This window comes from Chiloscyllium plagiosum, unplaced genomic scaffold, assembly GCF_037043375.1.
Source record: "Chiloscyllium plagiosum isolate Xiang-an unplaced genomic scaffold, Cpla_swu_hap1 HiC_scaffold_12, whole genome shotgun sequence".
NCBI classification, from domain to species: Eukaryota; Metazoa; Chordata; class Chondrichthyes; order Orectolobiformes; family Hemiscylliidae; genus Chiloscyllium; species Chiloscyllium plagiosum.
Window position 1 is genome coordinate 84,807,456 of NW_028270150.1, and position 22,274 is coordinate 84,829,729.

General features: G+C 56.7%; 1 protein-coding gene across 2 annotated transcripts in view; it reads right to left on the reverse strand.

Moving 5' to 3' along the window:
- LOC122547329 (H(+)/Cl(-) exchange transporter 4) overlaps positions 1–22,274 on the reverse strand; it is a 112,816-nt gene that overhangs the window by 6,072 nt on the left and 84,470 nt on the right. For both annotated transcript variants that reach the window (XM_087993003.1, XM_087993004.1), the window contains exon 11: positions 2,876–3,092. In XM_087993003.1, coding sequence (XP_087849129.1) covers positions 2,876–3,092 — 217 coding nt within the window. The remainder of the gene's footprint in view (positions 1–2,875; positions 3,093–22,274) is intronic.

Consider the following 22,274-nt stretch of genomic DNA (forward strand, 5'->3'; position numbering starts at 1 on the left):
GGACTACCGTCCAGTACCATTCTGACAGAGCCCATCAGAGAAGGAGTTAACGCAAGGCCTCCCCATCGAACTGCTCAGCTCCATGTAACAGATCCCACAGCACTCTTTGGAAGAATTCCTGGTGTCCCAGACCAATATGTACCCCTCGATCCACATCGACAGCGCAGGTTGTCTGTTCACTGTCACATCACTGTTTGCGGGAGGTTTGCTTTGGGCTGTTAAAAATTGCTAAATCATCAGGAATCATTCAGTCTTCCAAAGACGGCTTATCTGTATTTCATAGCTCAATACAAACTCCAATTTGTTTGATCCCCTTCCTGAACAATGCCTCTTACTGGAGAAAAGTAGCCGTTTTATTATAATTTTGGAAACTCACCATCACATCATCCAATTAACAAATAATGTACTGCAAGCATTGCCCATCAGATGACAACAAAAGTAGTTGGGGGGGGATTAAATTCCAACAAAGTTGCAGGTGATTTGATTTTTTGTTGTCATATGTACCTGCATACAGTGAAAAGTTTTGTTTTAGGTCAATTTTAAACACCAAATCCCTCGTGTTCCTAATTAAAAATGTGAGGTGCTGCATTTTGGGAAAGCAAATCTTAGCAGGACTTATACACTGAATGGTAAGGTCCTAGGGAGTGTTGCTGAACAAAGAGACCTTGGAGTGCAGGTTCACAGCTCCTTGAAAGTGGAGTCGCAGGTAGATAGGATAGTGAAGAAGGCGTTTGGTATGCTTTCCTTTATTGGTCAGAGTATTGAGCACAGGAGTTGGGAGGTCATGTTGCTGCTGTTAGGGAACTTTTGGAATATTGCGTGCAATTCTGGCCTCCTTCCTATCAGAAGGAGACCAGAATTGCACGGAATATTCCAAAAGTTGCCTAACAGCAGCAACATGACCTCCCAACTCCTGACTCAATACTCTTCTTCACTATCCTATCTACCCGCAACTCCACTTTCAAGGAGCTATGAACTTGCACTCCAAGATCTCTTTGTTCAGCAACACTTCCTAGGACCTTACCATTAAGTGGATAAGTCCTGCTAAGATTTGCTTTCCCAAAATGCAGCACCTCACATTTATCTAAATTAAATTCCATCTGCCACTTCTCAGCCCATTGGCCCATCTGGTCTAGATCCTGTTGTAATCTGAGGTAACCTTCTTCGCTGTCCACTTCACAACCAATTTTGGTGTCATCTGCAAACTTACTAACTGTACCTCTTCAGCTCACATTCAAATCATTTATGTAAATGACAAAAAGTTGTGGACCCAGCACCTATCCTTGTGGCACTCCACTGGTCACAGGCCTCTACCTTTGAGCCAGTTCTGTATCCAAATGGCTAGCTCTCCCTGTATTCCGTGAGATCTAACCTTGCTAATCAGTCTCCCATGGGGAACCTTATTGAACGCCTTACTGAAGTCCGTATAGATCATGTCTACTGCTCTGCCCTCATCAATCCTCTTTGTTACTTCTTCAACAAACTCAATCAAGTTTGTGAGACATGATTTCCCACACATAAAGCCATGTTGACTATCCCTAATCAGTCTTTGCCTTTCCAAATATATGTACATCCTGTCCCTCAGGATTCCCTCCAACAACTTGCCCACCACTGACGTCAGGCTCACTGGCCTATAGTTCCCTGGCTTGTCCTTACCACCTTTCTTAAACAGTGGCACCACGTTTGCCAACCTCCAGTCTTCCGGCACCTCACCTGTGACTACCAATGATACAAGTATCTCAGCAAGAGGCCCAGCAATCACTTCCCTAGCTTCCCACAGTGTTCTAGGGTACACCTGATCAGGTCCTGGGGATTTACTTTTGCCAGCATTTGGCCCATATCCCTCTCAACCCTTCCTATTCATAGGCTTCATGCAGACTTTTGCCAAATTTTGGCTAATACTGTTCTTAAAAATATCTTAGTATGTTTCATTACATCAAATGTATTCTATAAAGACAAGCTAATGGTGTTTTAAAAAATATCATAACCTCCATTTTGTTTTATGCTTGGAAGGTTTTCATCAAGATGATAGTTATCCTAATCATAAGATCAAAAGAGATAGGAGCAGGAGTACGCCATTTGGCCCATTCAGTCTGCTCTGCCATGGCTGATCGGATAAGCCGAACTCCACTTTCCTGCCTTTTCCCCTCGAATCCCTTAGTGATGTCAAAATCTGACTACCTCAGCCTTGAATGCGCTTCATGATTTAGCCTCAAAAGCCCCTCTGTGGTAAAGAATTCCACACCTAGATCCATGACCTCCTGAGAGAAGAAGTTCCCTCTCATCTCTGTCTTAAATGGATGACTTCTTATCCTGAGATCATGCCCTCCAGTCACGGACTCTCCCACAAGGGGAAACAGCCTTTAAGCATCTACCCTGTCAAGCCTCCTGAAAGTCACGTATGTAAGGTCACCTCTTATTCTTCTAAACTCCAATGGTGACAGACCCGATCTACTCAACCCCTCCTCATAAGGCAGTTCCTCCAAACCTGGGATCAATTTAGTGAACTTTGTTTGGACTGTCTCCAAGGGCAGTATATCTTTCCTTCGATAAAGGGCCCAAAATGTTTCACAGTATTCTAGGCAATGGTCTGACTAGAGGCATGTATAGTTTTAGCAAGAGTTCCTTACTTTTGTGCTCCATTCCCATTGAAATAAAGGCCAAGGGTGTTACTTGCCTTTCCTATTACCCATTGGAGTTTTATGCTAGCTTTTTGTGAATTATACATGGGATCCCCCAACCCCTCTGTCATAGCTTCCTAGGGCATCGTTATCAAATGATGCCCCTCTGTGTGTCACTGTAGCAGACGGATGTTGTGTGGGAAGACAGAAAACTCATTGAGAAGATGTCCTTTACATCACCAAACATGACTCACCCGCTGCGAGTGACCAGGCACTGTCGGAGGCCGAGTTTGCGGAATATGTCCACCACCGTCTCCATGGGCGTGTGGTCCGTTACCGTGAAGGGGCTCAGGTTGAGAATCCTCCGCAGTTTGAGCGGGCATGGGCTGTTGCCAAGTAACGGTGGTGGATCTTCAGTGAAATACACAATGGAGTTGCTGACCACTCCATCTTGTACCTTTCTTGCATTTTCTGACAAGAGGGAGGCAAAGAACAAACGCTGAGCAAACACAAAACCTACACATACACATCCACAAATCATTTTCTCCCTTCCTCTCCAGAAGGCACTATTTCATCGTGGATTATGTTACCAAATGGGCATTATCAATTGTCTCGTGACTCAAGTGGACAGCACGGTGGCTCAGTGGTTAGCACTGCTGCCTCACAGCGCCAGCGTCCCAGGTTTGATTCCAGCCTCGGGTGACTGTCTGTGTGGAGTTTGCACATTCTCCCAGTGTCTGCTTGGGTTTCCTCTGGGGTGCTCTGGTTTCCTCCCACAATCCAAAGATGTGCAGGTTAGGTGAATAGGCCATGCTAAATTGCCCATAGGTGCATTAGTCAGGTGTAAATATAGGGTAGGGGAATAGGTCTGCAGGGGTTACTTTTCGGAGGGTTGGTGTGGATGTGTGGGCTGAAGGAGCTGTTTCCATGCTGTAGGGAATCTAATCTAATCAACCTGTAGTCCTGGGCACCAATTACAGTAAAGGGCTAACAAGAGCTTAACTCTAATATGACGATGCTGCCGCTTTAACAAGGTTATTTTGTCCTTGGCTATTTTTGAAGAGAGGTCGTAAAGGCAGGTGTGCAAACAAGCAGGGATTAACAGCTAAACCAGGGAAGGGGAGTGGCCATTCCTCGCAGTTCAAGTTTGCTCTAGTTTTTGTTTTAGCTGTAGCAGTCACAGGATGTTTCAGTCCAGAAGTGTTGCAAGATTCCCCTGAAATCTTCCTCTGGATATTACTCCCTCCTGCCTATAAGAATCTGTGTTTGAATTTACTTTTCTGCCAAGAGGATTGTTTATGGAATGTTACTGGATTGGAACAGTTAATTAATTAATCATAGAATCCCTACAGTGGGGAAACAGGCCAATTGGCCCAACACCGACTCTCCAAAGAGTATCCCACCCAGACCCATTCCCCTACCCTATTACTCTACATTTCCCCTGACTAATGCACCTAACCTACACATTCCTGCACACCACGGGCAAGTTAGCATGGCCAATTCACCTGATCTGCACATCTTTGGATTGTGGGAGGAAACCGGAGCACCCGGAGGAAACCCACGCAGACACGGGGAGAACGTGCAAACTCCACACAGTCAGTCACCCGAGGCTGGAATCGAACTTGTGATGCTGGTGCTGTGAGGCAGCAGTGCTAACCACTGAGCCACCGTGCCACCCAATTAAGTTGCTATATTGGATCAGTTCAGTTTTCCAATAGCTAAGGTATTCTAAGTTCTGCTTTCTTTCATTCGTGTTTCAACTGTAGTTTTTAAATAAATTCTGTTTTGCTTAAAGCCGAGTGGTTTGACCAGCTGCATCACACCTGAGATACTCACTTTACATCTGCCTTTAAAATAAGAAAAATATAGGCTCTAGACTACCTTCTGAAAATATTTTGAGAGGGTCTGGCCTAGCCCATAACGATAATAACTCCTGAGCATCTTTGTGAGGAGCTACATCATGGTAGCATAAGACCATATAGAACAGGGCAGTTCCAGAGATGTCCCCTCTTACTACCCCTTGTACAAGCTTACGTTTAGTAAGGGCCTGTTAATGTTCACTCGCCTGATCTTACCACAATGATCTTATTCCAAAGTACACAAACATTTTCCAGCCTGGAGGTGCGGCGGAGCACTAGCTGAGACTTTCGCAAATTCCAGCACTAGACTAACTCATCTCAAACCAGGCCATTGACTTGACTTCTTCCGGTCTGGGTGGTACAATGCTATTTGTCAATGGCTTTAACCTCTGAGCCACTATGGGGCAGCCTCTGCCCCTGCTCCCCTTCCTAATTCCTTCAATGGAACCCCACTTCATTTAATCAGCCACTTTACTCCCCTCACAATCAGGAAGCCTGTGACACATACAGTCTGGTACCCTTAGCAAATTCTGATGGGGGTTCCCCCGATTCATTTCTGTTGGTAGTGAAGAAGATGACTGCCTGGACCTGAATTAGAAAGTAACTTCACACTTCATTGCCTTGTATCGGGCTGAGAGTCTGGACAGATGTGTGTCAAGTTTCCATTGAAAGAGCCAGTCAGCTTTAGCTCAGTCTCTGGTTTTGCACTTCCTGGAACAAATTCAATTGGAGAGGAGGGATGGGCAGGTCGGTTAAGCCTCTGACAGGCCACGCCATACATAACCCATCCATGACCACAGTCCAAAGATGTGCAGGTCAGGTGAATTGGCCATACTAAATTGCCCATAGTGATAGGTGCATTAGTCAGAGGGAAATGGGTCTGGGCGGGTTACTCTTCGGAGGGTCGGTGTGGACTGGTTGGGCCAAAGGGCCTGTTTCCACACTGTAGGGAATCTAATCTACCTAATATAGCAGCATTACCCATTCACCACCAACCAATAGGTTGTGTGGGTTCGATACAGCAGGAGGCTGCTAGGATCCCTACAAAATCCAAATGTCTGAAGTGAGGGGCATTACAATTACCGACTGGACATGAATATTCTGCTGAATTTTATCTCAGATATTTTAGAGGCACCTGAGGAACATTCTTCTATCGTTCAGAGAGAGATGATAGTCCCTGAATTCACTTCCCCAGAGAAAGAGAGAGAGAGCTCCAGAGGCACTTACTGAATATTTACAAAGCCAAAGTAGATTGGTCCCTTGGCTGAAAATTTAAGGGAGTGTGTGGTGATCGGGTGTCAGCAGGAGCGTGTGGTGATCGGGTGTCAGCAGGAGTGTGTGGTGATCGGGTGTCAGCAGGAGCGTGTGGTGATCGGGTGTCAGCAGGAGTGCATGGTGATCGGGTGTCAGCTGGAGTGTGTGGGGATCGTGTGTCAGCAGGAGTGTGTGGTGATCGGGTGTCAGCAGGAGTGTGTGGTGATCGGGTGTCAGCAGGAGTGCGTGGTGATCGGGTGTCAGCAGGAGTGTGTGGTGATCGGGTGTCAGCAGGAGTGTGTGGGGATCGTGTGTCAGCAGGAGTGTGTGGTGATAGGGTGTCAGCAGGAGTGTGTGGTGATCGGGTGTCAGCAGGAGTGCGTGGTGATCGGGCGTCAGCAGGAGTGCGTGGTGATCGTGTGTCAGCAGGAGTGCGTGGTGATTGGGTGTCAGCTGGAGTGTGTGGTGATCGGGTGTCAGCAGGAGTGCGTGGTGATCGGGTGTCTGCAGGAGGGCGTGGTGATCGTGTGTCAGCAGGAGTGTGTGGTGATCGGGTGTCAGCTGGAGTGCGTGGTGATCGGGTGTCAGCAGGAGTGCGTGGTGATCGGGTGTCAGCAGGAGTGCGTGGTGATCGGGTGTCAGCAGGAGTGCGTGGTGATTGGGTGTCAGCAGGAGTGCGTGGTGATCGGGTGTCAGCAGGAGAGCGTGGTGATCCGGTGTCAGCAGGAGTGCGTGGTGATCGGGTGTCAGCAGGAGTGTGTGGTGATCGGGTGTCAGCTGGAGTGCGTGGTGATCAGGTGTCAGCAGGAGTGTGTGGTGATCGGGTGTCAGCAGGAGTGTGTGGTGATCAGGTGTCTGCAGGAGGGCGTGGTGATCGTGTGTCAGCAGGAGTGTGTGGTGATCGGGTGTCAGCTGGAGTGCGTGGTGATCGGGTGTCAGCAGGAGTGCGTGGTGATCGGGTGTCAGCAGGAGTGCGTGGTGATTGGGTGTCAGCAGGAGTGCGTGGTGATCGGGTGTCAGCAGGAGAGCGTGGTGATCCGGTGTCAGCAGGAGTGTGTGGTGATCGTGTGTCAGCAGGAGTGTGTGGTGATCCGGTGTCAGCAGGAGAGCATGGTGCTCGGGTGTCAGCAGGAGTGCGTGGTGATCGGGTGTCAGCAGGAGTGTGTGGTGATCTGGTGTCAGCAGGAGTGTGTGGTGATCGGGTGTCAGCAGGAGCGCGTGGTGATCGGGTGTCAGCAGAGCGTGTGGTGATCGGGTGTCAGCAGGAGTGCGTGGTGATCGGGTGTCAGCAGGAGTGCGTGGTGATCGGGTGTCAGCAGGAGTGCGTGGTGATCGGGTGTCAGCAGAGTTCGTGGTGATCGTGTGTCAGCAGGAGTGTGTGGTGATTGGGTGTCAGCAGGAATGTATGGTGATCGGGTGTCAGCTGGAGTGTGTGGTGATCGTGTGTCAGCAGGAGTGTGTGGTGATCGGGCGTCAGCAGGAGTGCGTGGTGATCGTGTGTCAGCAGGAGTGTGTGGTGATCGGGTGTCAGCAGGAGTGCGTGGTGATCGGGTGTCAGCAGGAGTGCGTGGTGATCGGGTGTCAGCAGGAGTGCGTGGTGATCGGGTGTCAGCAGGAGTGTGTGGTGATCGGGTGTCAGCAGGAGAGCGTGGTGATCGGGTGTCAGCAGGAGTGCGTGGTGATCGGGTGTCAGCAGGAGTGTGTGGTGATCCGGTGTCAGCAGGAGTGTGTGGTGATCGGGTGTCAGCAGGAGTGTGTGGTGATCGTGTGTCAGCAGGAGTGTGTGCTGATCCGGTGTCAGCAGGAGAGCATGGTGATCGTGTGTCAGCAGGAGTGTGTGGTGATCGGGCGTCAGCAGGAGTGCGTGGTGATCGTGTGTCAGCAGGAGTGTGTGGTGATCGGGTGTCAGCAGGAGTGCGTGGTGATCGGGTGTCAGCAGGAGTGCGTGGTGATCGGGGGTCAGCAGGAGTGCGTGGTGATCGGGTGTCAGCAGGAGTGCGTGGTGATCGGGTGTCAGCAGGAGTGTGTGGTGATCGGGTGTCAGCAGGAGAGCGTGGTGTTCGGGTGTCAGCAGGAGTGCGTGGTGATCGGGTGTCAGCAGGAGTGTGTGGTGATCCGGTGTCAGCAGGAGTGTGTGGTGATCGGGTGTCAGCAGGAGTGTGTGGTGATCGTGTGTCAGCAGGAGTGTGTGGTGATCCGGTGTCAGCAGGAGAGCGTGGTGATCGGGTGTCAGCAGGAGTGCGTGGTGATCGGGTGTCAGCAGGAGTGTGTGGTGATCCGGTGTCAGCAGGAGTGTGTGGTGATCGGGTGTCAGCAGGAGCGCGTGGTGATCGGGTGTCAGCACGAGTGTGTTGTGATCGGGTGTCAGCAGGAGTGTGTGGTGATCGTGTGTCAGCAGGAGTGTGTGGTGATCGGGTGTCAGCAGGAGTGCGTGGTGATCGGGTGTCAGCAGGAGTGCGTGGTGATCGGGTGTCAGCAGGAGTGTGTGGTGATCGGGTGTCAGCAGGAGCGCGTGGTGATCGGGTGTCAGCAGGAGTGTGTGGTGATCGGGTGTCAGCAGGAGTGCGTGGTGATCGGGTGTCAGCAGGAGTGTGTGGTGATCGGGTGTCAGCAGGAGTGCGTGGTGATCGGGTGTCAGCTGGAGTGTGTGGTGATCGGGTGTCAGCAGGAGTGTGTGGTGATCGGGTGTCAGCAGGAGTGCGTGGTGATCAGGTGTCAGCTGGATTGTGTGGTGATCGTGTGTCAGCAGGAGTGCGTGGTGATCGGGTGTCAGCAGGAGTGCGTGGTGATTGGGTGGCAGCAGGAGTGCGTGGTGATTGGGTGTCAGCAGGAGTGCGTGGTGATCGGGTGTCAGCAGGAGTGTGTGGTGATCGGGTGTCAGCAGGAGTGCATGGTGATCGGGTGTCAGCAGGAGTGCGTGGTGATCGGGTGTCAGCTGGAGTGCGTGGTGATCGGGTGTCAGCTGGAGTGTGTGGTGATCGGGTGTCAGCAGGAGTGCGTGGTGATCGGGTGTCAGCTGGAGTGCGTGGTGATCGGGTGTCAGCAGGAGTGCGTGGTGATCGGGTGTCAGCTGGAGTGTGTGGTGATCGGGTGTCAGCAGGAGTGCGTGGTGATCGGGTGTCAGCAGGAGTGCGTGGTGATCGGGTGTCAGCAGGAGTGCGTGGTGATCGTGTGTCAGCAGGAGTGCGTGGTGATCGGGTGTCAGCAGGAGTGCGTGGTGATCGGGTGTCAGCTGGAGTGCGTGGTGATCGGGTGTCAGCAGGAGTGCGTGGTGATCGGGTGTCAGCAGAGTGCGTGGTGATCGGGTGTCAGCTGGAGTGTGTGGTGATCGGGTGTCAGCAGGAGTGTGTGGTGATCGGGTGTCAGCAGGAGTGTGTGATGATCGGGTGTCAGCAGGAGTGCGTGGTGATTGGGTGTCAGCAGGAGTGCGTGGTGATCGGGTGTCAGCAGGAGTGTGTGGTGATCGGGTGTCAGCAGGAGTGCGTGGTGATCGGGTGTCAGCAGGAGTGCGTGGTGATCGGGTGTCAGATGGAGTGCGTGGTGATCGGGTGTCAGCAGGAGTGCATGGTGATCGGATGTCAGCTGGAGTGTGTGGTGATCGGGTGTCAGCAGGAGTGCGTGGTGATCGGGTGTCAGCAGGAGTGCGTGGTGATCGGGTGTCAGCAGGAGTGCGTGGTGATCGGGTGTCAGCCGGAGTGCATGGTGATCGGGTGTCAGCAGAGTTCGTGGTGATCGGGTGTCAGCAGGAGTGCGTGGTGATCGGGTGTCAGCTGGAGTGTGTGGTGATCGGGTGTCAGCAGGAGTGCGTGGTGATCGGGTGTCAGCAGGAGTGCGTGGTGATCGGGTGTCAGCAGGAGTGTGTGGTGATCGGGTGTCTGCAGGAGGGCGTGGTGATCGGGTGTCAGCAGGAGTTCGTGGTGATCAGGTGTCAGCTGGAGTGCGTGGTGATCGGGTGTCAGCAGGAGTGAGTGGTGATCGGGTGTCAGCAGAGTTCGTGGTGATCGGGTGTCAGCAGGAGTGCGTGGTGATCGGGTGTCAGCTGGAGTGTGTGGTGATCGGGTGTCAGCAGGAGTGCGTGGTGATCGGGTGTCAGCAGGAGTGCGTGGTGATCGGGTGTCAGCAGGAGTGTGTGGTGATCGGGTGTCTGCAGGAGGGCGTGGTGATCGGGTGTCAGCAGGAGTGCGTGGTGATCGGGTGTCAGCTGGAGTGCGTGGTGATCGGGTGTCAGCAGGAGTGTGTGGTGATCGGGTGTCAGCAGGAGTGTGTGGTGATCGGGTGTCTGCAGGAGGGCGTGGTGATCGGGTGTCAGCTGGAGTGCGTGGTGATCGGGTGTCAGCTGGAGTGCGTGGTGATCAGGTGTCAGCTGGAGTGCGTGGTGATCGGGTGTCAGCTGGAGTGCGTGGTGATCGGGTGTCAGCAGGAGTGCGTGGTGATCGGGTATCAGCAGGAGTGTGTGGTGATCGGGTGTCTGCAGGAGTGCGTGGTGATCGGGTGTCAGCAGGAGTGTGTGGTGATCGGGTGTCAGCTGGAGTGTGTGGTGATCGGGTGTCAGCAGGAGTGTGTGGTGATCGGGTGTCAGCTGGAGTGTGTGGTGATCGGGTGTCAGCAGGAGTGCGTGGTGATCGGGTGTCAGCAGGAGTGCGTGGTGATCGGGTGTCAGCTGGAGTGCGTGGTGATCGGGTGTCAGCAGGAGTGCGTGGTGATCGTGTGTCAGCAGGAGTGCATGGTGATCGGAGTGTGTGGTGATCGGGTGTCAGCAGGAGTGTGTGGTGATCCGGTGTCAGCTGGAGTGTGTGGTGATCGTGTGTCAGCAGGAGTTCGTGGTGATCAGGTGTCAGCTGGAGTGTGTGGTGATCGGGTGTCAGCAGGAGCGTGTGCTGATCGGGTGTCAGCAGGAGTGCGTGGTGATCGGGTGTCAGCAGGAGTGTGTGGTGATCGGAGTGTGTGGTGATCGTGTGTCAGCAGGAGTGTGTGGTGATCCGGTGTCAGCAGGAGAGCGTGGTGATCGGGTGTCAGCAGGAGTGCGTGGTGATCGGGTGTCAGCAGGAGTGTGTGGTGATCGGGTGTCAGCAGGAGTGCGTGGTGATCGGGTGTCAGCTGGAGTGTGTGGTGATCGGGTGTCAGCAGGAGAGCGTGGTGATCGGGTGTCAGCAGGAGAGCGTGGTGATCGGGTGTCAGCAGGAGTGTGTGGTGATCGGGTGTCAGCTGGAGTGCGTGGTGATCGGGTGTCAGCTGGAGTGTGTGGTGATCGGGTGTCAGCAGGAGCGCGTGGTGATCGGGTGTCAGCAGGAGCGCGTGGTGATCGGGTGTCAGCAGGAGTGTGTGGTGATCGGGTGTCAGCAGGAGCGCGTGGTGATCGGGTGTCAGCAGGAGTGCGTGGTGATCGGGTGTCAGCTGGAGTGTGTGGTGATCGGGTGTCAGCAGGAGAGCGTGGTGATCGGGTGTCAGCAGGAGAGCGTGGTGATCGGGTGTCAGCAGGAGTGTGTGGTGATCGGGTGTCAGCTGGAGTGCGTGGTGATCGGGTGTCAGCAGGAGCGCGTGGTGATCGGGTGTCAGCAGGAGCGCGTGGTGATCGGGTGTCAGCAGGAGTGTGTGGTGATCAGGTGTCAGCAGGAGTGCGTGGTGATCGGGTGTCAGCAGGAGTGCGTGGTGATCGGGTGTCAGCAGGAGTGTGTGGTGATCGGGTGTCAGCAGGAGTGCGTGGTGATCGGGTGTCAGCTGGAGTGCGTGGTGATCGGGTGTCAGCAGAGTGCGTGGTGATCGGGTGTCAGCTGGAGTGTGTGGTGATCGTGTGTCAGCAGGAGTGTGTGGTGATCGGGTGTCAGCAGGAGTGCGTGGTGATCGGGTGTCAGCAGGAGTGTGTGGTGATCGGGTGTCAGCAGGAGTGCGTGGTGATCGGGTATCAGCAGGAGTGCGTGGTGATCGGGTGTCAGCAGGAGTGCATGGTGATCGGGTGTCAGCAGAGTTCGTGGTGATCGGGTATCAGCAGGAGTGCGTGGTGATCGGGTGTCAGCTGGAGTGTGTGGTGATCGTGTGTCAGCAGGAGTGTGTGGTGATCGGGTGTCAGCAGGAGAGCGTGGTGATCGGGTGTCAGCAGGAGTGCGTGGTGATCGGGTGTCAGCAGGAGTGTGTGGTGATCGGGTGTCAGCAGGAGTGCGTGGTGATCGGGTGTCAGCAGGAGTGCGTGGTGATCGGGTGTCAGCAGGAGTGTGTGGTGATCGGGTGTCAGCAGGAGAGCGTGGTGATCGGGTGTCAGCAGGAGTGCGTGGTGATCGGGTGTCTGCAGGAGTGTGTGGAGATCCGGTGTCAGCAGGAGTGTGTGGTGATCGGGTGTCAGCAGGAGTGTGTGGTGATCGTGTGTCAGCAGGAGTGTGTGGTGATCCGGTGTCAGCAGGAGAGCGTGGTGATCGTGTGTCAGCAGGAGTGTGTGGTGATCGTGTGTCAGCAGGAGTGCGTGGTGATCGGGTGTCAGCAGGAGTGCGTGGTGATCGGGTGTCAGCAGGAGTGCGTGGTGATCGGGTGTCAGCAGGAGTGCGTGGTGATCGGGTGTCAGCAGGAGTGCGTGGTGATCGGGTGTCAGCAGGAGTGCATGGTGATCGGGTGTCAGCAGAGTTCGTGGTGATCGGGTGTCAGCAGGAGTGCGTGGTGATCGGGTGTCAGCTGGAGTGTGTGGTGATCGGGTGTCAGCAGGAGTGCGTGGTGATCGGGTGTCAGCAGGAGTGCGTGGTGATCGGGTGTCAGCAGGAGTGTGTGGTGATCGGGTGTCTGCAGGAGGGCGTGGTGATCGGGTGTCAGCAGGAGTTCGTGGAGATCAGGTGTCAGCTGGAGTTCGTGGTGATCGGGTGTCAGCAGGAGTGCGTGGTGATCGGGTGTCAGCAGGAGCGCGTGGTGATCGGGTATCAGCAGGAGTGTGTGGTGATCGGGTGTCTGCAGGAGTGCGTGGTGATCGGGTATCAGCAGGAGTGTGTGGTGATCGGGTGTCTGCAGGAGTGCGTGGTGATCGGGTGTCAGCAGGAGTGTGTGGTGATCGGGTGTCAGCAGGAGTGTGTGGTGATCGGGTGTCTGCAGGAGGGCGTGGTGATCGGGTGTCAGCTGGAGTGCGTGGTGATCGGGTGTCAGCTGGAGTGCGTGGTGATCAGGTGTCAGCTGGAGTGCGTGGTGATCGGGTGTCAGCTGGAGTGCGTGGTGATCGGGTGTCAGCAGGAGTGCGTGGTGATCGGGTATCAGCAGGAGTGTGTGGTGATCGGGTGTCTGCAGGAGTGCGTGGTGATCGGGTGTCAGCAGGAGTGCGTGGTGATCGGGTGTCAGCAGGAGTGCGTGGTGATCGGGTATCAGCAGGAGTGTGTGGTGATCGGGTGTCTGCAGGAGTGCGTGGTGATCGGGTGTCAGCAGGAGTGTGTGGTGATCGGGTGTCAGCAGGAGTGTGTGGTGATCGGGTGTCTGCAGGAGGGCGTGGTGATCGGGTGTCAGCTGGAGTGCGTGGTGATCGGGTGTCAGCTGGAGTGCGTGGTGATCAGGTGTCAGCTGGAGTGCGTGGTGATCGGGTGTCAGCTGGAGTGCGTGGTGATCGGGTGTCAGCAGGAGTGCGTGGTGATCGGGTATCAGCAGGAGTGTGTGGTGATCGGGTGTCTGCAGGAGTGCGTGGTGATCGGGTGTCAGCAGGAGTGTGTGGTGATCGGGTGTCAGCTGGAGTGTGTGGTGATCGGGTGTCAGCAGGAGTGCGTGGTGATCGGGTGTCAGCTGGAGTGTGTGGTGATCGGGTGTCAGCAGGAGTGCGTGGTGATCGTGTGTCAGCAGGAGTGCATGGTGATCGGAGTGTGTGGTGATCGGGTGTCAGCAGGAGTGTGTGGTGATCCGGTGTCAGCTGGAGTGTGTGGTGATCGTGTGTCAGCAGGAGTTCGTGGTGATCAGGTGTCAGCAGGAGTGCGTGGTGATCGGGTATCAGCAGGAGTGTGTGGTGATCGGGTGTCTGCAGGAGTGCGTGGTGATCGGGTGTCAGCAGGAGTGTGTGGTGATCGGGTGTCAGCTGGAGTGTGTGGTGATCGGGTGTCAGCAGGAGTGCGTGGTGATCGGGTGTCAGCTGGAGTGTGTGGTGATCGGGTGTCAGCAGGAGTGCGTGGTGATCGTGTGTCAGCAGGAGTGCATGGTGATCGGAGTGTGTGGTGATCGGGTGTCAGCAGGAGTGTGTGGTGATCCGGTGTCAGCTGGAGTGTGTGGTGATCGTGTGTCAGCAGGAGTTCGTGGTGATCAGGTGTCAGCAGGAGCGTGTGCTGATCGGGTGTCAGCAGGAGTGCGTGGTGATCGGGTGTCAGCTGGAGTGCGTGGTGATCGGAGTGTGTGGTGATCGTGTGTCAGCAGGAGTGTGTGGTGATCGGGTGTCAGCAGGAGCGTGTGCTGATCGGGTGTCAGCTGGAGTGCGTGGTGATCGGGTGTCAGCTGGAGTGCGTGGTGATCGGGTGTCAGCAGGAGTGCGTGGTGATCGGGTGTCAGCAGGAGTGCGTGGTGATCGGGTGTCAGCAGAGTTCGTGGTGATCGTGTGTCAGCAGGAGTGTGTGGTGATTGGGTGTCAGCAGGAGTGTGTGGTGATCAGGTGTCAGCAGGAGTGCGTGGTGATCGGGTGTCAGCAGGAGTGCGTGGTGATCGGGTGTCAGCAGGAGTGTGTGGTGATCGGGTGTCAGCAGGAGTGCGTGGTGATCGGGTGTCAGCTGGAGTGCGTGGTGATCGGGTGTCAGCAGAGTGCGTGGTGATCGGGTGTCAGCTGGAGTGTGTGGTGATCGTGTGTCAGCAGGAGTGTGTGGTGATCGGGTGTCAGCAGGAGTGCGTGGTGATCGGGTGTCAGCAGGAGTGTGTGGTGATCGGGTGTCAGCAGGAGTGCGTGGTGATCGGGTATCAGCAGGAGTGCGTGGTGATCGGGTGTCAGCAGGAGTGCATGGTGATCGGGTGTCAGCAGAGTTCGTGGTGATCGGGTATCAGCAGGAGTGCGTGGTGATCGGGTGTCAGCTGGAGTGTGTGGTGATCGTGTGTCAGCAGGAGTGTGTGGTGATCGGGTGTCAGCAGGAGAGCGTGGTGATCGGGTGTCAGCAGGAGTGCGTGGTGATCGGGTGTCAGCAGGAGTGTGTGGTGATCGGGTGTCAGCAGGAGTGCGTGGTGATCGGGTGTCAGCAGGAGTGCGTGGTGATCGGGTGTCAGCAGGAGTGTGTGGTGATCGGGTGTCAGCAGGAGAGCGTGGTGATCGGGTGTCAGCAGGAGTGCGTGGTGATCGGGTGTCTGCAGGAGTGTGTGGAGATCCGGTGTCAGCAGGAGTGTGTGGTGATCGGGTGTCAGCAGGAGTGTGTGGTGATCGTGTGTCAGCAGGAGTGTGTGGTGATCCGGTGTCAGCAGGAGAGCGTGGTGATCGTGTGTCAGCAGGAGTGTGTGGTGATCGTGTGTCAGCAGGAGTGCGTGGTGATCGGGTGTCAGCAGGAGTGCGTGGTGATCGGGTGTCAGCAGGAGTGCGTGGTGATCGGGTGTCAGCAGGAGTGCGTGGTGATCGGGTGTCAGCAGGAGTGCGTGGTGATCGGGTGTCAGCAGGAGTGCATGGTGATCGGGTGTCAGCAGAGTTCGTGGTGATCGGGTGTCAGCAGGAGTGCGTGGTGATCGGGTGTCAGCTGGAGTGTGTGGTGATCGGGTGTCAGCAGGAGTGCGTGGTGATCGGGTGTCAGCAGGAGTGCGTGGTGATCGGGTGTCAGCAGGAGTGTGTGGTGATCGGGTGTCTGCAGGAGGGCGTGGTGATCGGGTGTCAGCAGGAGTTCGTGGAGATCAGGTGTCAGCTGGAGTTCGTGGTGATCGGGTGTCAGCAGGAGTGCGTGGTGATCGGGTGTCAGCAGGAGCGCGTGGTGATCGGGTATCAGCAGGAGTGTGTGGTGATCGGGTGTCTGCAGGAGTGCGTGGTGATCGGGTATCAGCAGGAGTGTGTGGTGATCGGGTGTCTGCAGGAGTGCGTGGTGATCGGGTGTCAGCAGGAGTGTGTGGTGATCGGGTGTCAGCAGGAGTGTGTGGTGATCGGGTGTCTGCAGGAGGGCGTGGTGATCGGGTGTCAGCTGGAGTGCGTGGTGATCGGGTGTCAGCTGGAGTGCGTGGTGATCAGGTGTCAGCTGGAGTGCGTGGTGATCGGGTGTCAGCTGGAGTGCGTGGTGATCGGGTGTCAGCAGGAGTGCGTGGTGATCGGGTATCAGCAGGAGTGTGTGGTGATCGGGTGTCTGCAGGAGTGCGTGGTGATCGGGTGTCAGCAGGAGTGCGTGGTGATCGGGTGTCAGCAGGAGTGCGTGGTGATCGGGTATCAGCAGGAGTGTGTGGTGATCGGGTGTCTGCAGGAGTGCGTGGTGATCGGGTGTCAGCAGGAGTGTGTGGTGATCGGGTGTCAGCAGGAGTGTGTGGTGATCGGGTGTCTGCAGGAGGGCGTGGTGATCGGGTGTCAGCTGGAGTGCGTGGTGATCGGGTGTCAGCTGGAGTGCGTGGTGATCAGGTGTCAGCTGGAGTGCGTGGTGATCGGGTGTCAGCTGGAGTGCGTGGTGATCGGGTGTCAGCAGGAGTGCGTGGTGATCGGGTATCAGCAGGAGTGTGTGGTGATCGGGTGTCTGCAGGAGTGCGTGGTGATCGGGTGTCAGCAGGAGTGTGTGGTGATCGGGTGTCAGCTGGAGTGTGTGGTGATCGGGTGTCAGCAGGAGTGCGTGGTGATCGGGTGTCAGCTGGAGTGTGTGGTGATCGGGTGTCAGCAGGAGTGCGTGGTGATCGTGTGTCAGCAGGAGTGCATGGTGATCGGAGTGTGTGGTGATCGGGTGTCAGCAGGAGTGTGTGGTGATCCGGTGTCAGCTGGAGTGTGTGGTGATCGTGTGTCAGCAGGAGTTCGTGGTGATCAGGTGTCAGCAGGAGTGCGTGGTGATCGGGTATCAGCAGGAGTGTGTGGTGATCGGGTGTCTGCAGGAGTGCGTGGTGATCGGGTGTCAGCAGGAGTGTGTGGTGATCGGGTGTCAGCTGGAGTGTGTGGTGATCGGGTGTCAGCAGGAGTGCGTGGTGATCGGGTGTCAGCTGGAGTGTGTGGTGATCGGGTGTCAGCAGGAGTGCGTGGTGATCGTGTGTCAGCAGGAGTGCATGGTGATCGGAGTGTGTGGTGATCGGGTGTCAGCAGGAGTGTGTGGTGATCCGGTGTCAGCTGGAGTGTGTGGTGATCGTGTGTCAGCAGGAGTTCGTGGTGATCAGGTGTCAGCAGGAGCGTGTGCTGATCGGGTGTCAGCAGGAGTGCGTGGTGATCGGGTGTCAGCTGGAGTGCGTGGTGATCGGAGTGTGTGGTGATCGTGTGTCAGCAGGAGTGTGTGGTGATCGGGTGTCAGCAGGAGCGTGTGCTGATCGGGTGTCAGCTGGAGTGCGTGGTGATCGGGTGTCAGCTGGAGTGCGTGGTGATCGGGTGTCAGCAGGAGTGCGTGGTGATCGGGTGTCAGCAGGAGTGCGTGGTGATCGGGTGTCAGCAGAGTTCGTGGTGATCGTGTGTCAGCAGGAGTGTGTGGTGATTGGGTGTCAGCAGGAGTGTATGGTGATCGGGTGTCAGCTGGAGTGTGTGGTGATCGTGTGTCAGCAGGAGTGTGTGGTGATCGGGCGTCAGCAGGAGTGCGTGGTGATCGTGTGTCAGCAGGAGTGTGTGGTGATCGGGTGTCAGCAGGAGTGCGTGGTGATCGGGTGTCAGCAGGAGTGCGTGGTGATCGGGTGTCAGCAGGAGTGCGTGGTGATCGGGTGTCAGCAGGAGTGTGTGGTGATCGGGTGTCAGCAGGAGAGCGTGGTGATCGGGTGTCAGCAGGAGTGCGTGGTGATCGGGTGTCTGCAGGAGTGTGTGGTGATCCGGTGTCAGCAGGAGTGTGTGGTGATCGGGTGTCAGCAGGAGTGTGTGGTGATCGTGTGTCAGCAGGAGTGTGTGGTGATCCGGTGTCAGCAGGAGAGCGTGGTGATCGTGTGTCAGCAGGAGTGTGTGGTGATCGGGCGTCAGCAGGAGTGCGTGGTGATCGTGTGTCAGCAGGAGTGTGTGGTGATCGGGTGTCAGCAGGAGTGCGTGGTGATCGGGTGTCAGCAGGAGTGCGTGGTGATCGGGTGTCAGCAGGAGTGCGTGGTGATCGGGTGTCAGCAGGAGTGTGTGGTGATCGGGTGTCAGCAGGAGAGCGTGGTGATCGGGTGTCAGCAGGAGTACGTGGTGATCGGGTGTCAGCAGGAGTGTGTGGTGATCCGGTGTCAGCAGGAGTGTGTGGTGATCGGGTGTCAGCAGGAGTGTGTGGTGATCGTGTGTCAGCAGGAGTGTGTGGTGATCCGGTGTCAGCAGGAGAGCGTGATGATCGGGTGTCAGCAGGAGTGCGTGGTGATCGGGTGTCAGCAGGAGTGTGTGGTGATCCGGTGTCAGCAGGAGTGTGTGGTGATCGGGTGTCAGCAGGAGCGCGTGGTGATCGGGTGTCAGCACGAGTGTGTTGTGATCGGGTGTCAGCAGGAGTGCGTGGTGATCGGGTGTCAGCTGGAGTGTGTGGTGATCGTGTGTCAGCAGGAGTGTGTGGTGATCGGGTGTCAGCAGGAGTGCGTGGTGATCGGGTGTCAGCAGGAGTGCGTGGTGATCGGGTGTCAGCAGGAGTGTGTGGTGATCGGGTGTCAGCAGAAGCGCGTGGTGATCGGGTGTCAGCAGGAGTGTGTGGTGATCGGGTGTCAGCAGGAGTGCGTGGTGATCGGGTGTCAGCAGGAGTGCGTGGTGATCGGGTGTCAGCAGGAGTGCGTGGTGATCGGGTGTCAGCTGGAGTGTGTGGTGATCGGGTGTCAGCAGGAGTGTGTGGTGATCGGGTGTCAGCAGGAGTGCGTGGTGATCAGGTGTCAGCTGGATTGTGTGGTGATCGGGTGTCAGCAGGAGTGCGTGGTGATCGGGTGTCAGCAGGAGTGTGTGGTGATCGGGTGTCAGCAGGAGTGCGTGGTGATCGGGTGTCAGCAGGAGTGCGTGGTGATTGGGTGTCAGCAGGAGTGCGTGGTGATCGGGCGTCAGCAGGAGTGTGTGGTGATCGGGTGTCAGCAGGAGTGCATGGTGATCGGGTGTCAGCAGGAGTGCGTGGTGATCGGGTGTCAGCAGGAGTGTGTGGTGATCGGGTGTCAGCAGGAGTGTGTGGTGATCAGGTGTCTGCAGGAGGGCGTGGTGATCGGGTGTCAGCAGGAGTGCGTGGTGATCGGGCGTCAGCAGGAGTGCGTGGTGATCGGGTGTCAGCAGGAGTGCGTGGTGATTGGGTGTCAGCAGGAGTGCGTGGTGATCGGGCGTCAGCAGGAGTGTGTGGTGATTGGGTGTCAGCAGGAGTGCATGGTGATTGGGTGTCAGCAGGAGTGCATGGTGATCGGGTGTCAGCAGGAGTGCGTGGTGATCGGGTGTCAGCAGGAGTGCGTGGTGATCGGGTGTCAGCAGGAGTGCGTGGTGATCAGGTGTCAGCTGGATTGTGTGGTGATCGTGTGTCAGCAGGAGTGCGTGGTGATCGGGTGTCAGCAGGAGTGCGTGGTGATCGGGTGTCAGCAGGAGTGCGTGGTGATCGGGTGTCAGCTGGAGTGTGTGGTGATCGGGTGTCAGCAGGAGTGTGTGGTGATCGGGTGTCAGCAGGAGTGCGTGGTGATCAGGTGTCAGCTGGATTGTGTGGTGATCGGGTGTCAGCAGGAGTGCGTGGTGATCGGGTGTCAGCAGGAGTGTGTGGTGATCGGGTGTCAGCAGGAGTGCGTGGTGATCGGGTGTCAGCAGGAGTGCGTGGTGATTGGGTGTCAGCAGGAGTGCGTGGTGATCGGGCGTCAGCAGGAGTGTGTGGTGATCGGGTGTCAGCAGGAGTGCATGGTGATCGGGTGTCAGCAGGAGTGCGTGGTGATCGGGTGTCAGCAGGAGTGCGTGGTGATCGGGTGTCAGCAGGAGTGCGTGGTGATCGTGTGTCAGCAGGAGTGCATGGTGATCGGAGTGTGTGGTGATCGGGTGTCAGCAGGAGTGCGTGGTGATCGGGTGTCAGCAGGAGTGTGTGGTGATCGGGTGTCAGCAGGAGTGCGTGGTGATCGGGTGTCAGCAGGAGTGTGTGGTGATCGGGTGTCAGCAGGAGTGCGTGGTGATCGGGTGTCAGCAGGAGTGCGTGGTGATTGGGTGTCAGCAGGAGTGGGTGGTGATCGGGCGTCAGCAGGAGTGTGTGGTGATCGGGTGTCAGCAGGAGTGCATGGTGATCGGGTGTCAGCAGGAGTGCGTGGTGATCGGGTGTCAGCAGGAGTGTGTGGTGATCAGGTGTCTGCAGGAGGGCGTGGTGATCGGGTGTCAGCTGGAGTGCGTGGTGATCGGGTGTCAGCTGGAGTGCGTGGTGATCAGGTGTCAGCTGGAGTGCGTGGTGATCGGGTGTCAGCTGGAGTGCGTGGTGATCGGGTGTCAGCAGGAGTGCGTGGTGATCGGGTATCAGCAGGAGTGTGTGGTGATCGGGTGTCTGCAGGAGTGCGTGGTGATCGGGTGTCAGCAGGAGTGTGTGGTGATCGGGTGTCAGCTGGAGTGTGTGGTGATCGGGTGTCAGCAGGAGTGTGTGGTGATCGGGTGTCAGCAGGAGTGCGTGGTGATCGGGTGTCAGCAGGAGTGCGTGGTGATCGGGTGTCAGCTGGAGTGTGTGGTGATCGGGTGTCAGCAGGAGTGCGTGGTGATCGTGTGTCAGCAGGAGTGCATGGTGATCGGAGTGTGTGGTGATCGGGTGTCAGCAGGAGTGTGTGGTGATCGGGTGTCTGCAGGAGTGCGTGGTGATCGGGTGTCAGCAGGAGTGTGTGGTGATCGGGTGTCTGCAGGAGGGCGTGGTGATCGGGTGTCAGCTGGAGTGCGTGGTGATCAGGTGTCAGCTGGAGTGCGTGGTGATCGGGTGTCAGCTGGAGTGCGTGGTGATCGGGTGTCAGCAGGAGTGCGTGGTGATCGGGTATCAGCAGGAGTGTGTGGTGATCGGGTGTCTGCAGGAGTGCGTGGTGATCGGGTGTCAGCAGGAGTGTGTGGTGATCGGGTGTCAGCTGGAGTGTGTGGTGATCGGGTGTCAGCAGGAGTGTGTGGTGATCGGGTGTCAGCTGGAGTGTGTGGTGATCGGGTGTCAGCAGGAGTGCGTGGTGATCGGGTGTCCGCAGGAGTGCGTGGTGATCGGGTGTCAGCTGGAGTGTGTGGTGATCGGGTGTCAGCAGGAGTGCGTGGTGATCGTGTGTCAGCAGGAGTGCATGGTGATCGGAGTGTGTGGTGATCGGGTGTCAGCAGGAGTGTGTGGTGATCCGGTGTCAGCAGGAGAGCGTGGTGATCGGGTGTCAGCAGGAGTGCGTGGTGATCGGGTGTCAGCAGGAGTGTGTGGTGATCCGGTGTCAGCAGGAGTGTGTGGTGATCGGGTGTCAGCAGGAGCGCGTGGTGATCGGGTGTCAGCAGGAGTGTGTGGTGATGGGGTGTCAGCAGGAGTGCGTGGTGATCGGGTGTCAGCTGGAGTGTGTGGTGATCGGGTGTCAGCAGGAGAGCGTGGTGATCGGGTGTCAGCTGGAGTGTGTGGTGATCGGGTGTCAGCAGGAGAGCGTGGTGATCGGGTGTCAGCAGGAGAGCGTGGTGATCGGGTGTCAGCAGGAGTGTGTGGTGATCGGGTGTCAGCAGGAGTGTGTGGTGATCGGGTGTCAGCTGGAGTGCGTGGTGATCGGGTGTCAGCAGGAGCGCGTGGTGATCGGGTGTCAGCAGGACTGCGTGGTGATCGGGTGTCAGCAGGAATGTGTGCTGATCGGGTGTCAGCAGGAGTGTGTGGTGATCGGGTGTCAGCTGGAGTGCGTGGTGATCGGGTGTCAGCAGGAGTGCGTGGTGATCGGGTGTCAGCAGGAGTGTGTGGTGATCGGGTGTCAGCAGGAGTGTGTGGTGATCGGGTGTCAGCTGGAGTGCGTGGTGATCGGGTGTCAGCAGGAGCGCGTGGTGATCGGGTGTCAGCAGGAGTGCGTGGTGATCGGGTGTCAGCAGGAGTGTGTGGTGATCGGGTGTCAGCAGGAGTGTGTGGTGATCGGGTGTCAGCAGGAATGTGTGGTGATCGGGTGTCAGCTGGAGTGCGTGGTGATCGGGTGTCAGCAGGAGTGCGTGGTGATCGGGTGTCAGCAGGAGTGTGTGGTGATCGGGTGTCAGCTGGAGTGCGTGGTGATCGGGTGTCAGCAGGAGCGCGTGGTGATCGGGTGTCAGCAGGAGTGTGTGGTGATCGGGTGTCAGCAGGAGTGTGTGGTGATCGGGTGTCAGCAGGAGTGCGTGGTGATCGGGTGTCAGCAGGAGTGCGTGGTGATCGGGTGTCAGCAGAGTGCGTGGTGATCGGGTGTCAGCAGAGTGCGTGGTGATCGGGTGTCAGCTGGAGTGTGTGGTGATCGTGTGTCAGCAGGAGTGCGTGGTGATCGGGGGTCAGCAGGAGTGTGTGGTGATCGGGTGTCAGCAGGAGCGCGTGGTGATCGGGTGTCAGCAGGAGTGTGTGGTGATCGGGTGTCAGCTGGAGTGCGTGGTGATCGGGTG